The sequence below is a fragment of the Nicotiana sylvestris genome, chromosome 3 (assembly GCF_000393655.2).
Source record: "Nicotiana sylvestris chromosome 3, ASM39365v2, whole genome shotgun sequence".
NCBI lineage: Eukaryota > Viridiplantae > Streptophyta > Magnoliopsida > Solanales > Solanaceae > Nicotiana > Nicotiana sylvestris.
In genome coordinates this window covers 29,614,668-29,634,713 of record NC_091059.1, presented here as the reverse complement: position 1 = coordinate 29,634,713, position 20,046 = coordinate 29,614,668, and the positions used below count along the sequence as shown (strand labels likewise).

General features: G+C 40.8%; 2 protein-coding genes across 9 annotated transcripts in view; both read right to left on the bottom strand.

The window, feature by feature from the left end:
• The window catches only part of LOC104210327 (large ribosomal subunit protein eL13y-like), a 31,135-nt gene extending 18,977 nt beyond the window's left edge, over window positions 1-12,158 (bottom strand). The window contains exons 1-3 of the mRNA XM_070168897.1: window positions 12,125-12,158; window positions 11,912-12,019; window positions 11,667-11,800 (exon numbers count right to left, since the gene is read on the bottom strand). Coding sequence (XP_070024998.1) covers window positions 11,667-11,800; window positions 11,912-12,019; window positions 12,125-12,158 — 276 coding nt within the window. The remainder of the gene's footprint in view (window positions 1-11,666; window positions 11,801-11,911; window positions 12,020-12,124) is intronic.
• Window positions 12,159-15,179: 3,021 nt separating this feature from the next.
• Window positions 15,180-19,399, bottom strand: LOC104210325 (small ribosomal subunit protein uS11m-like). 8 transcript variants are annotated; one of them, XM_070170712.1, is made up of 4 exons: window positions 19,295-19,368; window positions 18,594-18,756; window positions 17,864-17,971; window positions 15,180-16,268 (listed from the first exon to the last, which is right to left on the bottom strand). In XM_070170712.1, the coding sequence occupies exons 3-4, from the start codon at window positions 17,964-17,966 to the stop codon at window positions 15,670-15,672; spliced, it is 702 nt and encodes a 233-aa protein (XP_070026813.1). In that variant the 5' UTR covers window positions 17,967-17,971; window positions 18,594-18,756; window positions 19,295-19,368; the 3' UTR covers window positions 15,180-15,669. The 8 variants fall into 8 exon arrangements, with proteins under 8 accessions (XP_070026813.1, XP_009757499.1, XP_009757504.1 ...); XM_009759197.2 differs by having other exon boundaries at window positions 18,630-18,756; XM_009759202.2 differs by having other exon boundaries at window positions 18,713-18,756; window positions 19,295-19,366.
• Between the last annotated feature and the right edge of the window lie 647 nt (window positions 19,400-20,046).

Here is a 20,046-nt window from a genome sequence, read left to right as displayed (position 1 = left end):
ATTTATACCGATCAAAGGTCCTCGAATCTTTGGGATCGCTGACCCCTTGGCACTTGCTTTAACAAAAGACCTTGAGAGGCGTGGCACTGGTTTAGGCAGAAACCAGACCCTCTTCTTCATTTTTCGCGCTTGCTTCCTGTCTGCTGCGGTTGGTTTGAACCCCAACCCGAAAGTTTCCAGATTCTTAGGAAGGGAGACAGGTTGGACTATCCCTTGAAGTTCAACTCCCAGGCCTTTTCCCGGCACAAACCCATTACCCAGCATTTCTGATACCATCATGACTGTTGCGGCAGCTACCCTAGGGTGCGGGATGATTTCTCCTTCAGAAATTTTGTTGGTCGACCCTGTATCGAGAATCTGGTAGACCCCAGGACCTTTGTCATCAGCGGTCTCTATGAAAGGTACAATGGTTCCGCCCATGGTGCATGTTGTATCCTCGCCGTGTAACACGACCTCTTGTCTTTCCCACTCGAACTTCACCGTCTGATGTAGGGTGGAAGGCACCGCTTTGGCTGCATGAATCCAGGGTCGTCCTAACAGCAGATTGTAAGAAACTGTGGCATCTAACACCTGGAATTCCATGGTAAACAGGACCGGCCCAATGGTCAGTTCAAGTACAACATCCCCCACAGTGGCTGTTCCGTTTCCGTCAAACCCCCGGACACAGATGCTATTCTCCCGGATTCTTCCACGGTTCAATCTTTAACTGGTCCAGGGTGGATAATGGACAAATATTGGCGCTTGAGCCGTTATCCACCAATACTCGAGTTACCACCGAGTCTTCACATTTGACAGCTAGGTATAGAGCTTTGTTATGCTCTGTACCTTCCACCGGCAGGTCATCATCTGAGAATGTTACCCTGTTCACCTCGAAGATCTTGCTGGCAATGGTTTCCAGGTGGTTTACAGAAATCTCACTGGGTACATGAGCCTCGTTCAATATCTTCAACAGGGCCCGACGATGCTCCTCAGAATGGATCAGCAACGACAACAGTGAGATCTGGGCCGGTGTTTTTCTCAGCTGTTCGACCACAGAATAGTCATGTACTTTCATCTTCCTCAGGAATTCTTCAGCCTCTTCTTCGGACATTGGCTTCTTGGTTGCCACTGGGTTGGTTTTTCTTAGCTCCACCGGAGCAAAACATCGACCTGATCGAGTCAGCCCTTGCGCTTCACAACTAACTTCTTCCACCTGTTTTCCTTGGTACGTCACCACTGCCTTTTCATATTTCCAAGGCACCGCCCTGCTGTCAATCATCGGCAGTTGGACCACAGGCTTTATGGTCACCCGTTCTCTACATACCCCTTTCAACACGACTGCCGGTGTGGGCAGGATCCCTGGTATTACCAACTTGCTTGGCTCGGGTTTGCTTGCTATGATGGACGGGCTCTTCCCCAATATCACTACCGGCTTGACGCCTTCTCCCTGCGACTGTACACTCGTTCCTCCACTAGTTAAGACTTCTTTCGGGGCGGCTTGGATCATCATCACTGTTTGTGAGGGTTTTCTTAATTCTCCTCCCTCACACACCAACTCAATCATGTGAGTTTCGTGGTGCGCTGGCAGTGGGTTTTGGTTGATGTTAGGAGCCTCCGGTGTCTGGACCTCGATCTTATTGGTGTCAATAAGATCCTGTATGGCATGCCTTAACTTCCAGCACTTCTCGGTATCGTGCCCGAGCATCCCTGAACAGTATTCACAACTGATTGATCGATCTACATTCTGAGGTGGGGGATTTGGTTCTCGAGTCTGGACAGGACTAACCAAACCCAATTGCCGCAGCTTGTGGAGGAGGGTAGGTGTTTTGTGGTGGTGCATATATGTTCTGGGGAGCCGGTGCGCGCCATTGTGGGCGAACCGGAGGCTGAGTGTATACCTGGGCTTGGTGTACGGAACAATGTGGTTCTCGAGGTGGATAGAAATTTTGTGGTGGGTTGTATGGGTAGTTTGACCTGTGAGGCCTGGGTTGGTTGTAGTGCGGCCTGCCAGCCCTGGACCAACTGCCTGCCTCGATCGTGGCAACCTCTTCTTTCTTTCTTCTCAGCGCACCTCCCGTGCCGCTTTGAATAGCCTGGGTTGTGGCCTTGAGTGCCGAATAGTTCAAGATCTTGTCCGACCTCAAACCCTCTTCTATCATGACCCCTATTTTGACCACCTCGTTGAAAGATTTTCCAACCGTTGTCACCAAGTGACCAAAGTAGGTTGGATCCAATGTCTGCAAAAAATAGTCCACCATCTCTCCCTCTCTCATGGGAGGATCGACTCTAGCTGCTTGTTCTCTCCAGCGGAACCCGAACTCGCGAAAACTTTCCCCGGGTTTCTTCCCAGTTCTCAATAACGTGAGACGGTCAGGGACTATCTCCAGATTGTACTGGAAATGACCTGCAAAAGCCTGCGCCAGGTCATCCCACGTGTACCACCTGCTGAAATCCTGCCTGGTATACCATTCCAGTGCAGATCCGCTCAGACTTTGGCCGAAATAAGCTATCAAGAGCTCATCCTTGCCTCCTGCCCCTCTCATTTTACTACAGAATCCCCGCAAATGTGCCATGGGATCACCGTGCCCTTCATATAAATCAAACTTGGGCATCTTGAACCCAGCCGGGAGTTGGACATCCGGGAAAGGGCACAGATCTTTGTATGCCACGCTGACTTGATTGCCCAGCCCGTGCAAGTTCCTGAAGGATTGCTCCAGGCTTTTGAACTTTCTCAACACTTCATCCTGTTCAGGGGCCTTAACCGGCTTCTCAACCTCTGCCGGTACTTCCAAATGTGGATTGTAAGCCTGTGGTTCGGGTGCATGGAATGTAGGCTCAGGGGGATAGTATTGTGTATCGTGAGCCTGAAACAATGGCTCACTGGTCGTTCGCTGCAAAGGGGCTGATGCAGGTCCCACAAAAATGGGAATATTGGGTGTTGGGAGAGGTTGATGGGGTGGTGGAGCTTGGGAATCATGAGGGCTTCTTTCTTGATGATAGAGGGGATTTGGGCGGCTTGTGGAAGGGCCAGAGTGAGGGTACTCCGGCATGTGTCCCAGTGTTTCAGGACTCTTTTGTGTTTTGGCTAGGGCTAGTTGCATTGCATTCATTTCTAGTCCCATCCTTTCAATCTTTTCCATCGCTTCTTTTAACAACTGGCTCATCGGCCTTTCTTCCTCATTGCTATTCTCCGAAGTAGTCATGCTTGTTGCTACCGGTCCTTTGGATCTGGTTTGGTATGAATGTGTTGCCAGAATTCTTTAACAACTAACTGTCTGATATCAGACAACAACAAACTTTGTTAGTGTTAGAGCTTAACAGATTTGATCATAACACATAGAGGATGCAATGCACCTAGGCAGTTAACCGTTTCTACATGCTTTGCTTCAAACAACATGCGTCATCCCGGTTTGCTCATTCGTCTCTTTAAAGTATTTTGCGAAACCCTGCGTTTTATTTTATTTACATTTTCTTTTCTTTATTTATTAAAAGCGGTCGAATCTTATGGGGATTGCCTACGTATCACGTCCCCGCGTGAATCAGACCAGGCGTAGTTCTGCCTTAAAGTAAAGACACATAGAAATTCTTCCGGAGTCACTTAATTTCATTATCAAAATTTGCTATTACACATTACTTCAAACAAAATAGCAACAGTACAGACTCCAGGGTTTTAAACTTGGTTTGAGGAAAAGAAAACAACATTGGGGAAACAACAAACAAAACAACCAGGACTCGATCAACAACTAATTTTCCAACTTAGGGACCCACGAGGCATCTTTCGGCCCTTTCGCGGCCCTAGGTGTAAGGTCTCTTTGCAAGCTCTTCAACTCGTTCATAATCCGATGGACGCAGCCCATGATGGAAGCAATGAGGGTTTCCCGAGGTGTCTGCTCGCATGCCAAACATTTTAGGTAGATGTAATGCCCGACTTCGTCAATTCTTGCTCGAATGTTGTCCCTTTCTGCGAACAATTGCCTTATCTGTCGTCTCTTTAATCCTAGCGTTTGTGCATTGGCGGCGAGCTGATCCTGGAATATATCCATTTGCCTTTCCATCCTTGTCATTGCATTGAAATAGCGTCTCCGGTCAGCCTGGGCATCTTGTGTTTGCTTGAAGATCCGCTCTTGCAAAGCGGAATTTGTTTCCTTTGCTGCTTTGACGCTCAGTTCACAATTCCTCATGACTTGCTGTAGGCGCTTTCTCTGGGCCATTGTACCTTCTGCCCATTTGACCCTCATCCTTGCTATGCAAGCCTTTGATTGGTCTAATTCTACTTGGCTCTGGATGACCTGATTTCTCAAACTGGCTATCAATCTTTCGTCGGAGCAGCGCCTCTGTCGGTCGATGTTATTCTTACTGGCTTGGCGAAGGCGGGCCCTCAGGGTTTGGTTCTCTTGGGCTAACTTGTCTTTTTCAGCCTGCTCTTGGGTGACTTGTACGTTGTTCTCGAATACCATCCTTTCAATTTGCCGCTTCAGCTTCCTAATTTCAACCAGGTAACCTTCCTCTTTTGCGAGCCAGTCCCATTGTTCTTGCGATGACTCAACAATATTTCGGAGGTGAGGCCGTTTGGTTGGCCATTTTACGATGTTCTTCTTGTTCTGCCAAGTGAGATAGGCCGGCGAGACTTCACCCCTAGACACATCATTTACTCGGGTATTTGCCGTTAAGTACTGGCATTCACTCCATATGCAACGAACTGTCTTTTCAGGAAATTGGCCGTCACTGCTGACCTCGACTGCATAAGTGCTGAGATCTTCGTCCGGGTGTAGTACTTGACATCTTCCCAACTGTCTCATTACCCTGTAAGGGGCATAAGGTTGAATACCCCTGAGTCCCATCAAGAGGAAGTGAGGACCAGTGGCGGGCATGTATATGATTTCTTCCACAGAAAGCCAACCCAAAGTCCAGTTTATTTGGTCTGCGGTGATGATCCGGAGATAGGATATCCATTCTTCAAACCCTCCCGGTGATCGGAAACCTGAAACCCTTAGGCTATAACCCTCGATGCAGCCCCCATTTGTAGACATGTAGCGCATATACTGAGGGTGGTGACACAAGTGTTCGATCATCCACATCTGTAACAACAAGTTGCACCCTTCGAAGAAGTCTGCTCCAGCCTTACAAGCCGTGAGGGCTCGGTATATTTCTGACATTATCATGGGAGCAAGGATGCTTTTATCGTTGGTAATCAGGATTTTGACGATTCCAGCCACCTTTAGGTCGATATTTCTATCTTTTCGGGGAAACACCACAAGGCCCAAAAACGCCACCATAAAAGCGAACCGCCTATGCTCATTCCATTTTACCAGATTTCCCCTGCTGCAAATACCACTTTCTGGGTCATTAAATCCTCTTTTGCTCCCGTACCTCTGGTATATGAATTGTAGGGTAGAACAACCTCTATCCAGTTCAGCGTATGGGACTCCTTTGCTTATCTTCAACAGATCCATGAATTTGTGTGAATTCACAGCCCTTGGAGCGATCAGGTATTTGTGTCTCAAACCTTCAGTGACGTCCATGTAACCCGCCATTTCTTCTAAGGTTGGGGTGAGTTCAAAATCTGAGAAACGGAACACGTTGTGGGCCGGATCCCAAAATGTAACCAAAGCCTTTATGATGTCGCACCGAGGCCTGACTTTCAACAAATCAACCAAACCTCCCAGGTGCAGTTTGACTTTGTCTTGCTCTGACTTTTCCAAATCCTCCCACCATAATCGCACTTCCAGGGGGATTTTGCTTCTAACTGTTACCGGCAAACTTGGACTCATGGTCATTCTGCATGTTTATTGGGGTGATTAAGCAAAGATCCAGACTTATTAGACTCAAATACACAAATTGACCCACTATTTTTTCTAGAAAAACGAAATTTTGGTTGTTTCTGAAAAGTACGATGTTACCTTAAAACTTTCGTTATTTGGTTTGTACCTATATTTTGAAAAACAAGTTGAGCCCGATGGGGGTTGCCTACGTATCCCGCACCATGCGAGAATCAAACTGACGTAGTTCGGGCATAAATCGAATCTTGGGGACACACTATTTTTCTCTTAAAAATGAATCAAAGACTCCTTTTTTTCTTTTTAAAACAAATTAATAAGACACACATTTTTTCTTTTTTTCAAAATTCTGGCAGAGCTTTAATCATTTTTGTGACTTTTCAAGAATAAATAATTAACCCCTTAACCGTTATTCCTCTTCCTTTTCCAAACATTCCCGATATTCAGAAACCGGTCAGCATGCAAGCCTTGAAACAAGTAAATGCATAAAGCGAACAGGATGTAGCAGGATGGTCTTTATTCTCAGGTTGCCTGTCCTAGACGGACCCAACCCCTATGCTGAGTCCCCTAAGTCAAATGCACATGATGCAAATAAGCGTTCCTACTAGGGATCCGGCATGAAGTTATGTTATGCTAAGCTGTAAAACCTAGGTGTTTGTTCTAGACCTGGCTTACCCGAGCGGACAACTCGAGCCAAGGATGGGAGCTGTGTACCGGTAACCAAAAGGCCATCCGATTTTGCAACTCCTCCGAATCCTCGTTCTATTTTGGGCATATGACACTAACAGAAAGAAGCCACGACCAGCGTGCGCTCCTTAAGAGAGAAGAGAAGGGTTTCGGCACAGTTTATATGTACAGTTCCAACAATATCAAAGCAGTAAAAGCAGCATTTAGCACATTAGGCTCAAAACATATAACAAAATTAGATAATAAATAATAACAATTATTCTAAGCTCGAATTCTTAACCCTGAACCAGTGGTTCTGGGTTTATGGTCCCCAGCAGAGTCGCCAGAGCTGTCACACCTCCTTTTTCCGCACCCGAGGGGCGCAGGGGAGTTTTTTCCAATTAAAGGACAATCGAGACGGGATTGGTTTATTTATTTCAGAGTCGCCACTTGGGAGATTTAGGGTGTCCCAAGTCACCAATTTTAATCCCGAATCGAGGAAAAGAATGACTCCATATTACAGTCTGCGTACCAGAAATCTGGATAAGGAATTCTGTTAACCCGGGAGAAGGTGTTAGGCATTCCCGAGTTCCGTGGTTCTAGCACGGTCGCTCAACTGTTATATTTGGCTTGATTATCTGATTTTATACAAATATGAACTTATGTGCCAATTTTATCTTTTAACCGCTTTTATCATTCACTGTTATTTTTATAGGACTTGCAACGTTGTGAAAATGTATCTCGAACCGCGTTACAATCAATGTACCAGTGGTCGTCGACACACTTTGACTCCGTTGAGATTTGGATTTGGGTCATATCAATGTGCACCCGAGTTTAAGGAAATTAAATTATTAAAGGCGTGCCTAAAGCGACTAGCGTATTTATTTTGGGTAAGACCGTGGAATTTGACTAAACGGTCCATCCCGAAGTCCAGATAATTTTTAAAGCAAACATTTACTGAGGGCCCCGCAATTTGTATTTTATCTGGCGAGGCTCATCTCATTCTTATTTTTAAAAATGAATTTGCAACGTCGTGGAAATGCATCTCGGACCACGCCACAATCAATGCGCACGTGACTAGAGACACATTTCGACTCCGTTGAGATTTGGATTTGGGTCACATAAATGTGCACCCGAGTTTAAGGAAATTAATTTATTAAAGGCGCGCCTAAAGAGTCTAACGCATTGTTATTTTAGGAGAGTTGTGAGATTTGATAAACAACCCGTCCTGGAAACTAAATGCTTCGATGATATACATTTAACAAGGGCCCCGCATCTTATGCGTTTTTGTTTGTCGAGGCTCATCTTGTATTTATTTTTGAAAGGATGTCCTATAACAATTACGTTTCTTATCGCGTTCATCTCTACTAATTGAAAACAGAAATAGCCTTAGTCGATTACATGCTTGCGAGCTTATTTATAACAGGATTTAAAGTGCTTTTACAGAATAATAAAACGTGACTACACTTATGGACAACTGGTCGAAAATTTTGGGCCCAAACCTAGCTCATGCGAGATGGCCAGACTTGGGCCCCTGTTTTTCCGATACAGGCCTAACTGATTTGTTTCGATTTGGGCTCGGCCTTCATGAGGTCGAGGCCTAGAACTGATTCTTTGTTCTTTATCAATTTATATGTGACAATCTGGCAAAAGGGGAAAGAACTTTAACTCATGTGGATAGTTTTCCTATTTGGCCTACATTAGAGAATATACTACACCATCAGACTAAGTCTAAAATACAACTTATTACACTGGGAATGTTTTTCACCTAACAGCATACATACGTGACTATCATTCATTAACCTACATTGATATACTGAGCATGTAGGCTACTTCTATTATCCAAACGAAAATGTAACTATTTCATGACATTTAATGTAACAGTTCATGTATATATAAAAACAATCTGCAGGTCCTCTCTTTTGCATTCATGCTCAAACTCTCAGTTACATTGGTGGTATCAATTGTGTACCTGGTAAGGAAAGGAAAGGAAGAAGGAGAGTGATCAGTTGAGTAGTATGCAACGAATACAGCAGCAGCAGACACACAGCAACAACACAGCAACAACCAACCAAGTGTTTTCCACAGCCACAGACAAACAACAATGTTTCCCAGAACCAAAGAGGACCAGCAAATAGTCGAGTACCAAACCAGTGAACCCAGAAAAGAATGATGAAGCAACAACAGAGTATTCAATACAGCAACACTACCAATTCAACAACCAGAAACAGCTCAGTCAATGCAAACAACAGAACTTGGCCAAGACAACTTGACCAAAATGCACTCTTATACAACTTTCAAACAGTGTTTGGTTGCAATGTCTTACTGGAACTCTCTTATGTTTTCAGTCTTTTCTTTTAACTCACAAACCTTTCTTAAGACTTAAAGATTCCAGCCTCAAGACTCAAAATTCTTCCTTTTTCTGAAAACTAAAAGTCCAGCCCCATTTTAGTTTTCGAATGGCCTATTTATAAGCCAAAATGACCAAGTGCAGTTAAGCTGCCTGCCCTGCCAATTGGCAGAATGTCCATACCCTTTAAGCCCATGCCTAAGCATCTTTGGTGCCAGCCCCTTTGTTCCCCATGCTTGGCTTTTGTTTAATCAAGAGTTATGGGCATCATTTTATTATTCATTTTAAACCCCATACTCTTGTGTCTTGTTCCCCATTGGTATTAGTTTAATCCCAAATTAGTACCCTACTTGTCAGCTCATTTAAACTAATCATTTTTGTTCTTTTCAAACCCCAGACTACCCCTGTCAACCTTGATTATTACTGCCCCTGCCTATTGCAGCATCAGGGCATTTTTGAACTGATGAAAGTTCAAATTCAAGACTGCCTGGACTGAACCTTTTCAGTCAGTTTTACAATGCAAACAAACCATTTCAAACAATGCTGGGGCATTCAGTCAGTGGCAAAGTTCAATTAGTCATGCGACATTATTAGCTCATTCGATTTATTAGTTATAGAAAACTAATCGACGACATTTATCGAGTCGACTATACTAATTATAACAGGTAATAATCAGTCGTTCAAATAAACAACACATACAGGGACCTAAAGGGCTTCGGACAACTTGGTCAGTCACTAGGAACCTATATAAGTTTATTCATGCGACGACCATACTAATCGGACATGCTTATCATAGGACACATTTAAATCATACACAGAAAACAATCGACCAAATAAAAGGTCTTTACAGAGATGAAAGAAATTAAGAAACTATCAGAAAATAACAAACAATTACCACAAAGCATGCTAATGACTTAATCAGCAGTTAATATAAACGAAAAGGGAAAGAAAAACTTACCGACAAAGTTTGAAATCAAAATGGACCCAAATCAGACTCAACTTCGAACTCTTGAGGCCGAACAAACTTTAATCAGGGTGTTCTCACATGAGAACACCTTGATTAAGGTCTATTAGACCTCAAACCCTTGTCAAGACCGGCCGGATTCCCCAGGTGCATGTGTTTCAAGTTCTGGATTTTCAGATCTGGATTTTTAGGAGTTGTGGGTAGATTCGGACCAAACCAAGCTTGGTTTGGTCACGAGGAAGGTCAGGGGAGTGTCTGGTATGAAGATGGGGTGGTTTGGCATAGATCGAGTTTTGTCTCGAATCTTCAAATCCAGATTCGAGACGATAGGAGGTGATTCGAGGTTCGTGGTTAGTGGATTCGTGTTCAGGGTGGTTGGATGCTTTAGGGGTGTGAAGGGGGTGGCCACCGGCGTTCGTGCCGCCGGCTTTAATGGCGAAGGAGACTAGGGCGGCTGCTAGGGTTCGGGGGTTTCAGGTTTGAGTTTGGGGACGATGAAGGGGGGTTCGGATAGGGGGCGTAGGGTGAAGGGTTGGGTTTATATATGGGGAGGCTGATTGGATCTGAGCCGTTAGATCATATGATCTCAACGGCTTGGATCTGAGGGTGAGAAATGAGACGGGGTCGTTTGGTAGTTAAACGGGGTCGTTTGGTTTAAGTGAGGGGTTGGGTCGGATTGGTTATTGGGTCGGGTTTGAACACGGATTGCTGAAAGGGGTTCTGAGCCGTCGGATTGGCCTGGACGGACGGCTCAGATTGATTTGCCTGAAACGGCGTCGTTTCAGGAGATGCCTGGGTAGCCGGATTTGGACTGGGTCTGAGTGCTGGTTGGGCCTGTTATTTTTTGTTTAATTTCTTTTGGCCCAAACCGATTTCCTTCACTTTTTGTTTTCTAATTTCATTTTTCTTTTAAAACAAAAATAAAAATAACAAATAATAAAATAATGAAATTAAAACTAAGCAACCATGCAATATTTTAACACAATTATCTATTGCTAGTTTATGATGAATCTTATCTTAGTTTGTTTACCCATAGTTATGAGTAGCTAAATCTTTTGTCTAAGGTTTTGATGGAACCTATTGGGGGATGAACTTCTTGTTTATGTGAATACAAATTGCTAGTTTCAATCTTTATTTATTCAACTATGTTCTTGTTGTAGTTAATTGACAGGATCCTCAATTAGCTGTGCCTATTTAGTGTGCATAACTCGGGAGAGAGTGCATATTTAGGTTATTGTTGAATAACACCACTCCTAAAGTATAAGAGGAATCTATAACTGCGGGTTTAAAGGCGGGATTAGGGATAACGAAGCCTTGGGTGCAATCTTAAGTGAACTGTGTTAATTAAAGCTAGCTAGTGTATCTCGGGAGAGTGCAATAGTATATTACTGTGATTACTCGGGAGAGATTTATGGTAAGACGAGCGTTCATGATTGATAGAGAAGTGTTGGTACATTTGTATGAAGCATAAACAGAAGGGATTCCATCAATAGGGGAAATCTTTACCTTAGCTTTATCTCATCATTGTTTACAACCTTAGCATTTTAGTTTACAACCTGTTTAATTTACTTGCAATCTTAGTTACTAAAGAAACCATCAACTTGTGATTCAAACATTTGGGAAGCTGGTTCTGAAGAGTTTAGTGGGTCTAAAGATTGTGATTGATAGGTTAACTCTCTGTGGGATTCGACTCAGGACTTGTAAACCGGATCATATTTGCAACGACCGCATTGTCCTTTTTATAAGGCATAGTTGGGCGTGATCATGCTTCAAAATAATAGGCAGTTTAAATAAAAGTATCTGGACAATGAAGAACATGACTAACAAATAGAATTTCCATTTGTATCAATGGCATGGCTATTGTTCTTTTCTATGGGGACAGGGTGGTGAAGAGGAGTAAATGACATTCAACAAGTAACTAGAATCTCACTTTCAGTTCTTCAAGAGAAAATCCCCTCCCATCATGGACTTTCATGTTGTATTTAAGTGTTTGTTCACGAACAATAGGTCGAAGTGATCCCGCAGTTGGCCTAGGGAAGATCTTCACAGCCTTCTGCTGCATAGCTGAAGACAACAGAACAAAGACAGGTAGGAAAATGTTAATACTGTTCAACAAAAATTGAATTTCAAAAAGAAAAGGATCATGCCAGGTAGTCCAACAAAATGGTAGCTTACCAGCACGTCTCCTTGTTTTCCTTGCTGGTTGGTTGAACCAAGTCCTTACATAGTTTTGCCAATGCTTCTTGAAGTGCCCGTTGGGTATAACGTTGTTGTGATTCAAGTCTTACCTGAAATTGAATAGAAATGTAATATCTCAAACAAACATCACAAAGCTAGCTGCTCTTGTGAACTAACTAGCATAAAACTCTCACTTGTCTTTCCACAAACACAATCCACTTTCGGCTGGTAGTAAAAGTTCCATTTTTTATAGCACAAACTAGGCAACAGCCGGGAAAAGCCATCCAAACCAAACCAAAAAAACGTTCGATTCCCAAATCTAAAGGTCAGATTAATACAAACTATAGGTCACATTAAGGTTGTATTATGGGCCGGGCCCGGGCCTAAATGAGCTAAACGGGCCAGGTCAAACGGTCTCGGGCTCTGGCGGGCCGGTCTCTGGTGGTCCTGGAGGGTAGAACCGGCCCACTACAGGCCTAAGCCCACATGGTCCGGGCTAAATGGGTCGGGCCCACGAGCCTAAACGGGCTAAACAGGAGTGTTCCGGGCTATTTTTTTTATCTAAAATATTTCTTGTATATTATATATATATATATATATATATATATAATTCAGTATTTTATTTTAACAGTACAACACAAACACTAACATAGAAACTTAACATAACTTAAATTCAGTACAACTAATGAAAACACATGACACGAGAAACATAAAGATATACTACTAGGCTCAACACGTACATGTCATTGTTTAGTCACGACCGCCTAGTATTCTCTGCTCCAACCACTTAAATTTGTCTTCTAGCTTATTTTTTTCTTCTTCCACCTCTTTGAGTTTCTCCTTCAACTCCGCAACTTCTCGTTTGGATTGTCGCTCTCTTTCCCACCGCTTCAAACACAAACGATAAAGATACTGCAACTTTTCTTTGTAGTATTCCTGCTGACAGGGTTCATCAATCCATACTTCAAAATTGCAAACAGGTTCGTTGGGAACCCTATAAAACTTGTTCATACACGCCTAGTAGCGGCGTCCAGCTTCACCATTATCCCAACAGTCTTGCATCATGCATTTTTTGCTGCACTCACACCTTGGCACATAAAGGGGTTCAGACATTTGTTAAAGCATAAAGAAAAACCTTGCTTTTATGGAAATATTTGCTATTGATTATTGTTAAGTGCAGAAAATAACTAGAATGCGTCCGTTATTTGTAGACAAGCCAACACACAAAACGTAGTATTGTACCGCGCTATGCATATTCACTTTTTATGAAACGAAACAGCTTTTTTGCAGTCGATCACCTTTTCAGACCGACAAGACAACACACAAAAAGTAGTCCACCACCACCTATACATATTCACTTTTTCTCAAACGAAACAACTTTTTTGCAGTCGGTCAGCTTTTCAGACCGACAAGACAACACGCAAAAAGTAGTCCACCACCACCTATACATATTCACTTTTTCTGAAACGAAACAGCTTTTTCGCAGCCGGTCAGCTTTTCAAACCGACAAGACAACACACAATTTATGCTTTTAAGTTGATTTGAGACAATTTGTGTTAAATAATATAGCTTATATAAATTATATAGCTTGTCTTATAATTATATAGCTTATATATATACATAGCTAATGTTATATCGAAATTCGAATATAACTTATATACTATACACTTAGGGAGCGTTTGGTAGGAGGTATTAGAAAAAATAATGCAAGCTTTAGCTCTGTGCATTATTAATACCTCGTTTGGTATATTTTTTCAACCTTTGTATAACTAATACCTTGGTATTATGCTATGTATACGCAATGCATAAGAAACCATGACATTAGTAATGCAAGGGTTTTTAATGCTTGCATAAACATGGGGAAAGACCTAATTGCCCCCCTCAAATCCCTAATCAAAGCATTTCCCTATATTATTAGCAAACAGATTTCCTCTGTACGCTTTGGCCATGGAAAAGCACAGTTATTTTTTTATCTATAAAATGTTAATTTTTATAGCTAAAGTTAAAAATTATGGAGGGTACTTTTGTAAACACCCAATTTTTAAAAAATTATGCAATGTTTTAATACACCAAACAAACAGTGGATAAAAAATAATCTCAGCATAACTAATGTCAGCATAACTAATGCCAGCATTACTAATACCAGCATTACTAATACACTCTATTCAACACTATTTTTATACCTCCTACCAAACGACCCCTTAGTAGTTAGTATATTGTCGTATATAGTATATTGTCTTATATAAGATTGTATACATTGGCTATATATATATGCTTAAGATGAACTCGGTATCAAAGCTGCAAATTAAAGTTTACATTTAATACTTCAAATTAAAGTTCAATGCCTTCAACATAATACTTCAAATTAATCTAACAAACTAAAACATTAAGCATAATACGTCTAATAATTTTAAAATAACACAAATTGTCTCAAATCAACTTAAAATCTTAAATACGAATGTCTGGAGAACGCGCAAGACAACTCTTTATATGCCTCCTTAAACTGCTTGTGCCCTCTTTTGGACGACGAGTGTAGACTCGACCACAGTTCTTGCACTTTATTATGTAAACTTCTTCATTTTATTCTACCACATTAAAGTGTTCCAAAATAAATGGGTGCAATCTAGAATCACCGGGCATGATTTAACTTGAATTAAAAATTTGAGTTTGAGAGATGAGTGAAGACTTGAATACTTCCATTTGAGTTTGAGAAATGAGAGATTGATGATTTTGTGAGTAAAAATGAAAGAATGAGAGAGCATTTATAGTTGAGAATAGGGAAAAGATGTAATTATAAAAAGTTTAGAGTTAAAATAAAGTTTGGGGGCCAAATGACTATTTTTTAAAAAGCCAAACGGCTAAAATGGCAGGCCAACGGCTAGTTTTAAAACTTCTAACCGTTGGCCTATTTTTTTTAAAAAAAAATGAAAAATAGCCATTGGGCCCATTTGGCCCGGTTGACCCAGGCCCGCTTGTCGGTCCCGGGCTCGCGGTCTTTTTTGGGAGGACCTGCCCACAATGAGCTTTTAGGACCGTTAGGGACTGGCCCGTTTGCTAGCGGTCCCGGGCTGAGCCCGCCCACAATACAGCCTTAGGTCACATAAATCAAGAAAAATATCTAACCAGGTTTTAAGATACTGTATAAAAAAAGAAATATAGTCCAATAACACCTCCAAATTCCTCCTACTATTGAACAAAGACTTCGCAAAACACCCCGATTTCAACATCTATTAAATTGTACAAGTTTATTAAGGCATAACTATAAGCAAATCGTACTGTATCATAACTAACAAAACCGAGACACTACAAATAAACACAAATAAATCCAAAATTCTCAGTTAACAAATACTCTAAAAGGGTCTGAACAGACGACGATTCAGAAAATCTTTCAAAAACAACTTCATACCAATAGTACAAACAAAAGCCTATTCGCTATTTGTCATTGTGGATAATTGAGATTACATCACATGCGCTGTAAATTGATATTCGGAAACAGCCTCTCTATCCCCTCGGGAAAGGGGTAAGGTCTGCGTACACACTACCCTGGGATTTCACTGGGTGGTTGTTGTTGTTGTTATTGCACTGTAAATTGATAAGCAGGAAGCAGCCTACTCCATGTACTGACAACTAAAGGCCTCCGAAACCAGCAGGGACTATTTATTTAAGTAGAAAGGATTTCATTCTCTGTAAACATTTAAGACTAAATAACTCATCGCATTCGAAATCACCGCACATATTGATCATCCAATTAGCAATTAGATGCGCCGTTTCTTTGGGAGGCGGCATCCATTATGGGGGCGTCGTGTTGTGTCCTCAATGAATACCACAGGATTCTTATCTCCACGAGAATGAGTATAGCCCTCTCTGAAGCTTAGGATTGCTTGTTTCTTTTTCTTAAAGAAAGTAAAGCCATTTACTTTCATGACCACTGACCTCAAGCCCCGGTCTCTGGCTTCACGCCCAACATGTTCTGCAGTTGATTCAGCAGCATATCTTGCAATTTTTGTTCCTTTTCCTGTTATCTTACCTGCAGTAGCCCCAAACTTTTTGTTCCCTTTTGAATCCGTCACAGTAACAAAGGCGTTGTTGCGAAGAACCTTTATATGAACAATATCAGCATCCTGCTCGACATGATACCTAGAAAGTGGAGCACCACCCAGAATACCCCTCGTATTGTCCTCCGTAAGTCCTCTAACAAAGTCCATTGGTCTAGAATTGTTTCCCATCTCAGCTTCCTTTGGGCTTTCAGAATGTATGAAACACCTCCTCCCAGCATTATATGGTGAATAAACATTCATTCCCAAGACTGAGTGCTCATTACTGCATATTTTGCTTTCAGTCTTCCCTTGAATACCTGCAGAAAAATGAACCATTGAGCCAAAAGTTCAAGAATTACTGCTTATCTAAGACCAGAATAAGAGACGGGCATATGCATGCCAGGTATACACAATACTGTTTTGCAGATGCATATTAAGAAGCTGGAAAAAACCAAGTAAGAGAGATTCCTGGATCTACTAAATACAAGTGAGTTAGACATTGTAATAGATTCAAACACATCTACACAATTACAAATCACAAGGTTCTACCACTGCTGGATACAATTACCTTTCTATTACTCAAGCCATTAGTAATGGAGACCGAGACCCTAATTGTAAAATTCACAAGTTCTGCTCCACCTCCTTAGAAGTTCCCTTATAAGGTTGATGGAAGCATTTTTCTTTCTCCCACACTTGGAAGAGTAACAGAAAAATCCAACAGGACAGGGAAAACCAATAGAGCAACATGTAAGAGAGTCAATTTCAACAAGTTCCCCTGATGGAAAGATTTGACAAAAACTATGTGGGCAACCAACAAGAAAACTTATTATTTGAAATGATTTTTTTTTAAAAAAAAAAAGAGAAACAGAAGGAAGGATTATCCTTAATGTTTTTATTTCTCTTACCTACTAAAGCAACAAAACAAATAAAGCGAAATCACGGCAGGTTATCATTGGGGTCTCTAAATGTTTTTTTACATGTTCTTATATGGAAAAACTACTCTAGATGGTCTTGTGTCTTCCATGCAGGACTTCTGTATCTCTTTATAATCCATATATTGATAGAAAGAGATGAAACACAAAAAACACTAGTCTTCTATTCTTTTTCTTTTTTTGAGAATGTAAGTAGCTTGTAATTGAAAAGGAGAAATTGCCCAACACCAAGCTGGTGCTAAGTCTCTACAAGTTATCAGGAGGCCTTCCACACAAAACGAAAAGGAAGGAATTCTGCAGTGACAAAACTATGCTTGCAGGGAATCAATGAAACCTAACATACTTTCCCTCATATGTATGTTCTCTTTTATCTTCGTACCCCTAAAGTCTCAAGCGCTCAGCTGAACTCTTCCATTTACTTGGATCAAAATTTATCCATAAGACCATAACATTTGAAAAAAATTCAAAAATCCGCAAGCAAAAAAAAAACCCAACTATTATCTTCCATTTTGATAGTCCAATTTAATAAATTAAACTTTTGAGTTCTGCCCCCTTTATACTATCTTTTGATCCTCCTCAGGCTGTAGCTTTGAGAAGTCTTTGTTAAAGAGAAATATGAATAGTTTATCTACAATCATGCAATCTCTAATCCTCTGATATAATTTTAATAAAAGTCCGCATGGAGAAGCTTTCACTCTTCGACTGAGATTCAATAACCAAAAAAGGTACTGCCCTACCCTACAACTTTGAGACTAGCAAAGCACATCATTCAACTTATGTCAAGCATAAGTTTTAATCTTTGCATAAACGCTGTATTCATAAAACCATTTAAGTGGTATCACTAAAGGTACAAAATTTTAAGCTCGCAGCCATGGAAAGAAAATTGTAATGGTTCAAAATAAACTCCAAATACGCACACTTTCAATAATAAAGATATGCAATTTAATGAAGACAAGTACGAATCATTTAATAGTACCCACCATAATTTGGAAATGCAGAAAAGGTCCTGAAAGCTTGAGGGTGATGAGAAGAATGTAATTTGAAAGCATTGGCAGCCCATAAGACACTGCGTATAAGTTTCATCTTGCCTGTAACATTATGTAAATCACTTCACCTTAGTATTTATTTTGAACCCAAAAAAAAAACAGTTTAGTACACACAATAAAAATGAAAATTAAACTTCAGTCAAAATCTAATCAACTCATAACAAACAATCACTCAAAAAAATCCATAGATGAGCAAATCAAAATATTCAAACATGTGCTCTTCGTCATCACTAAATACTATTCATCTGGTTATTTCTCTTTCACAAGAATAGGCATTCACATAAAGTTGATCTTTTTCAAGTTCTTTTGTTATTTTCTCCATGAATGCATTAACTTCACTTTGGAGAGATTTTAAACATGCCCTTCTACTTACACAATTTTCTACCAAGAATGAGGAGAAAAAAAACAAAATCCACTGTTGGCTGCTAGTAAAAATTCCATTTCTGAAAGCACAAACTAGTAAACAACCAGGAAAACAATGTTATCAAAGGCGAAAAGCGCAAAAACACTCAAAATTCTGCTGGGGCTTTAAACACAAATAAAGTGTGGGCTTTAATGAAGAAAGGCGCAAATGGAGAAAAACTACAAATATGTATGTGTTAGTCGAAGACTAATATTTATAAGCATGAATGCCAAATATATGGACAAAGAAATTGAAGAAAACTTTTGATAAGGTGAAATATCAATTGTTTAGTGTTGCCTCTTCAGGATTTCGCTTATTGGCAAGGAAAAATATGCGTTAGAGCCTTGACGACAACACTGAAGCGTAGCAGAGCGCTCAACTTGTTTGAGCATCACTTCAGAGCTTAAGCGCGCCTTTGATAACACTGCGGTAGAAGGTACACAAACCAAACCAAACCCAAAAAAAACGTATTGTTAGATTCCAAAAATGTAAAGGTCAGATTTATACCAACTACAGGTCACATAAATCAAAAAAATATCTAACCAGATTTTCAGATACTGTATAAAAAAGGAATATAGTCCAATCACACCTCCAAATTCCTCCTACAATGGAACAAACACTTCGCAAAACACCCTGATTTCAATATTTATTCAAAAGGCATAACCATAAGCAAATCGTACGATATCATAACTAACAAAACCGAGACACTACAAATAAACGCAAATAAATCCAAAATTCTCAGTTGACGTTCTACTCTAAAAGGGTCTGAAAAAACCCCAGAAAAGATTAGGTTCGTTAACCGAGACACATTTTCATATCAAACTCATTTGCAAATACAAATTCAGTAACACATAGCTTACAGATTCAACTGAGGAAAATAGCGAGCATAAATAGGATTGAAAATGAATGACAGATTATTCATAGAACTTTGGGATTTTTCTAGGAGAAAGAATGAGACATACCTGGTTAGCTAGTGCTTCTGGAGGCTATGGAATTACAAAGGCGAAGAAAGCGCTTTGATCTTTGAGATTTCCGAATGGGCTGTTAAATGGGCCAGATCGTTCTGTTCGGGAGAAATTAAAAAATAGCCGCGGCTTCAAAGTAATGGAAATTTAGCTACTATTCATGTAAGGATAAATTTGAACAAAAATACTATTTAAAATCCGAAAAAATACTTCAGCATAATATACTGGAGTTTCAGTATAATATACCGGTCCAGAATAATATACTGGAGTTTGGAGCCCAGTGCTCTAGTCTCCAGTATATTATACTGGAGCCAGCAAAGTATACTGGTCCAGCATAATATGCTGGAAGCTCATACACAGGTGCACCGAACTCCAGTATATTATGTTGGACCGGTCTCTATTGCAGCAAAATAATGGCTATTTTTCAATGACTTGGCAAACGTTGGCTATTTTGAATGACCAGTCCGAAAACTGGCTAGATCGTGCTATTTTAACGTTCTGTTCGACTTACAGTTTTCTTAGTTAAAATAGCACGGTCTAGCCAATTTTTGGACCGATCATTCAAAAATAGCCAGCGTTTCCCAAGTCATTGAAAAATAATCACTATTTTGCTGCAACAGAGACCTCCAGCATAATATACTGGAGTTCGGTGCACATGTGTATGAACTTCCAGCATATTATGTTGGACCAGTATACTTTGCTGGCTCCAGTATATTATGCTGGAGTATTTTTCCGGATTTTGAACAACA

Bases quoted from the DNA above. Each gene is read 5' to 3' on its own strand.
- LOC104210325 (XM_009759199.2), bottom strand. From the start codon at position 17,966: ATGAAACTTATACGCAGTGTCTTATGGGCTGCCAATGCTTTCAAATTA. The intron at 16,269-17,863 runs GTGGGTACTATT...ATTTTTCTGCAG, and splicing joins TTCTGCATTTCCAAATTATG to GTATTCAAGGGAAGACTGAA.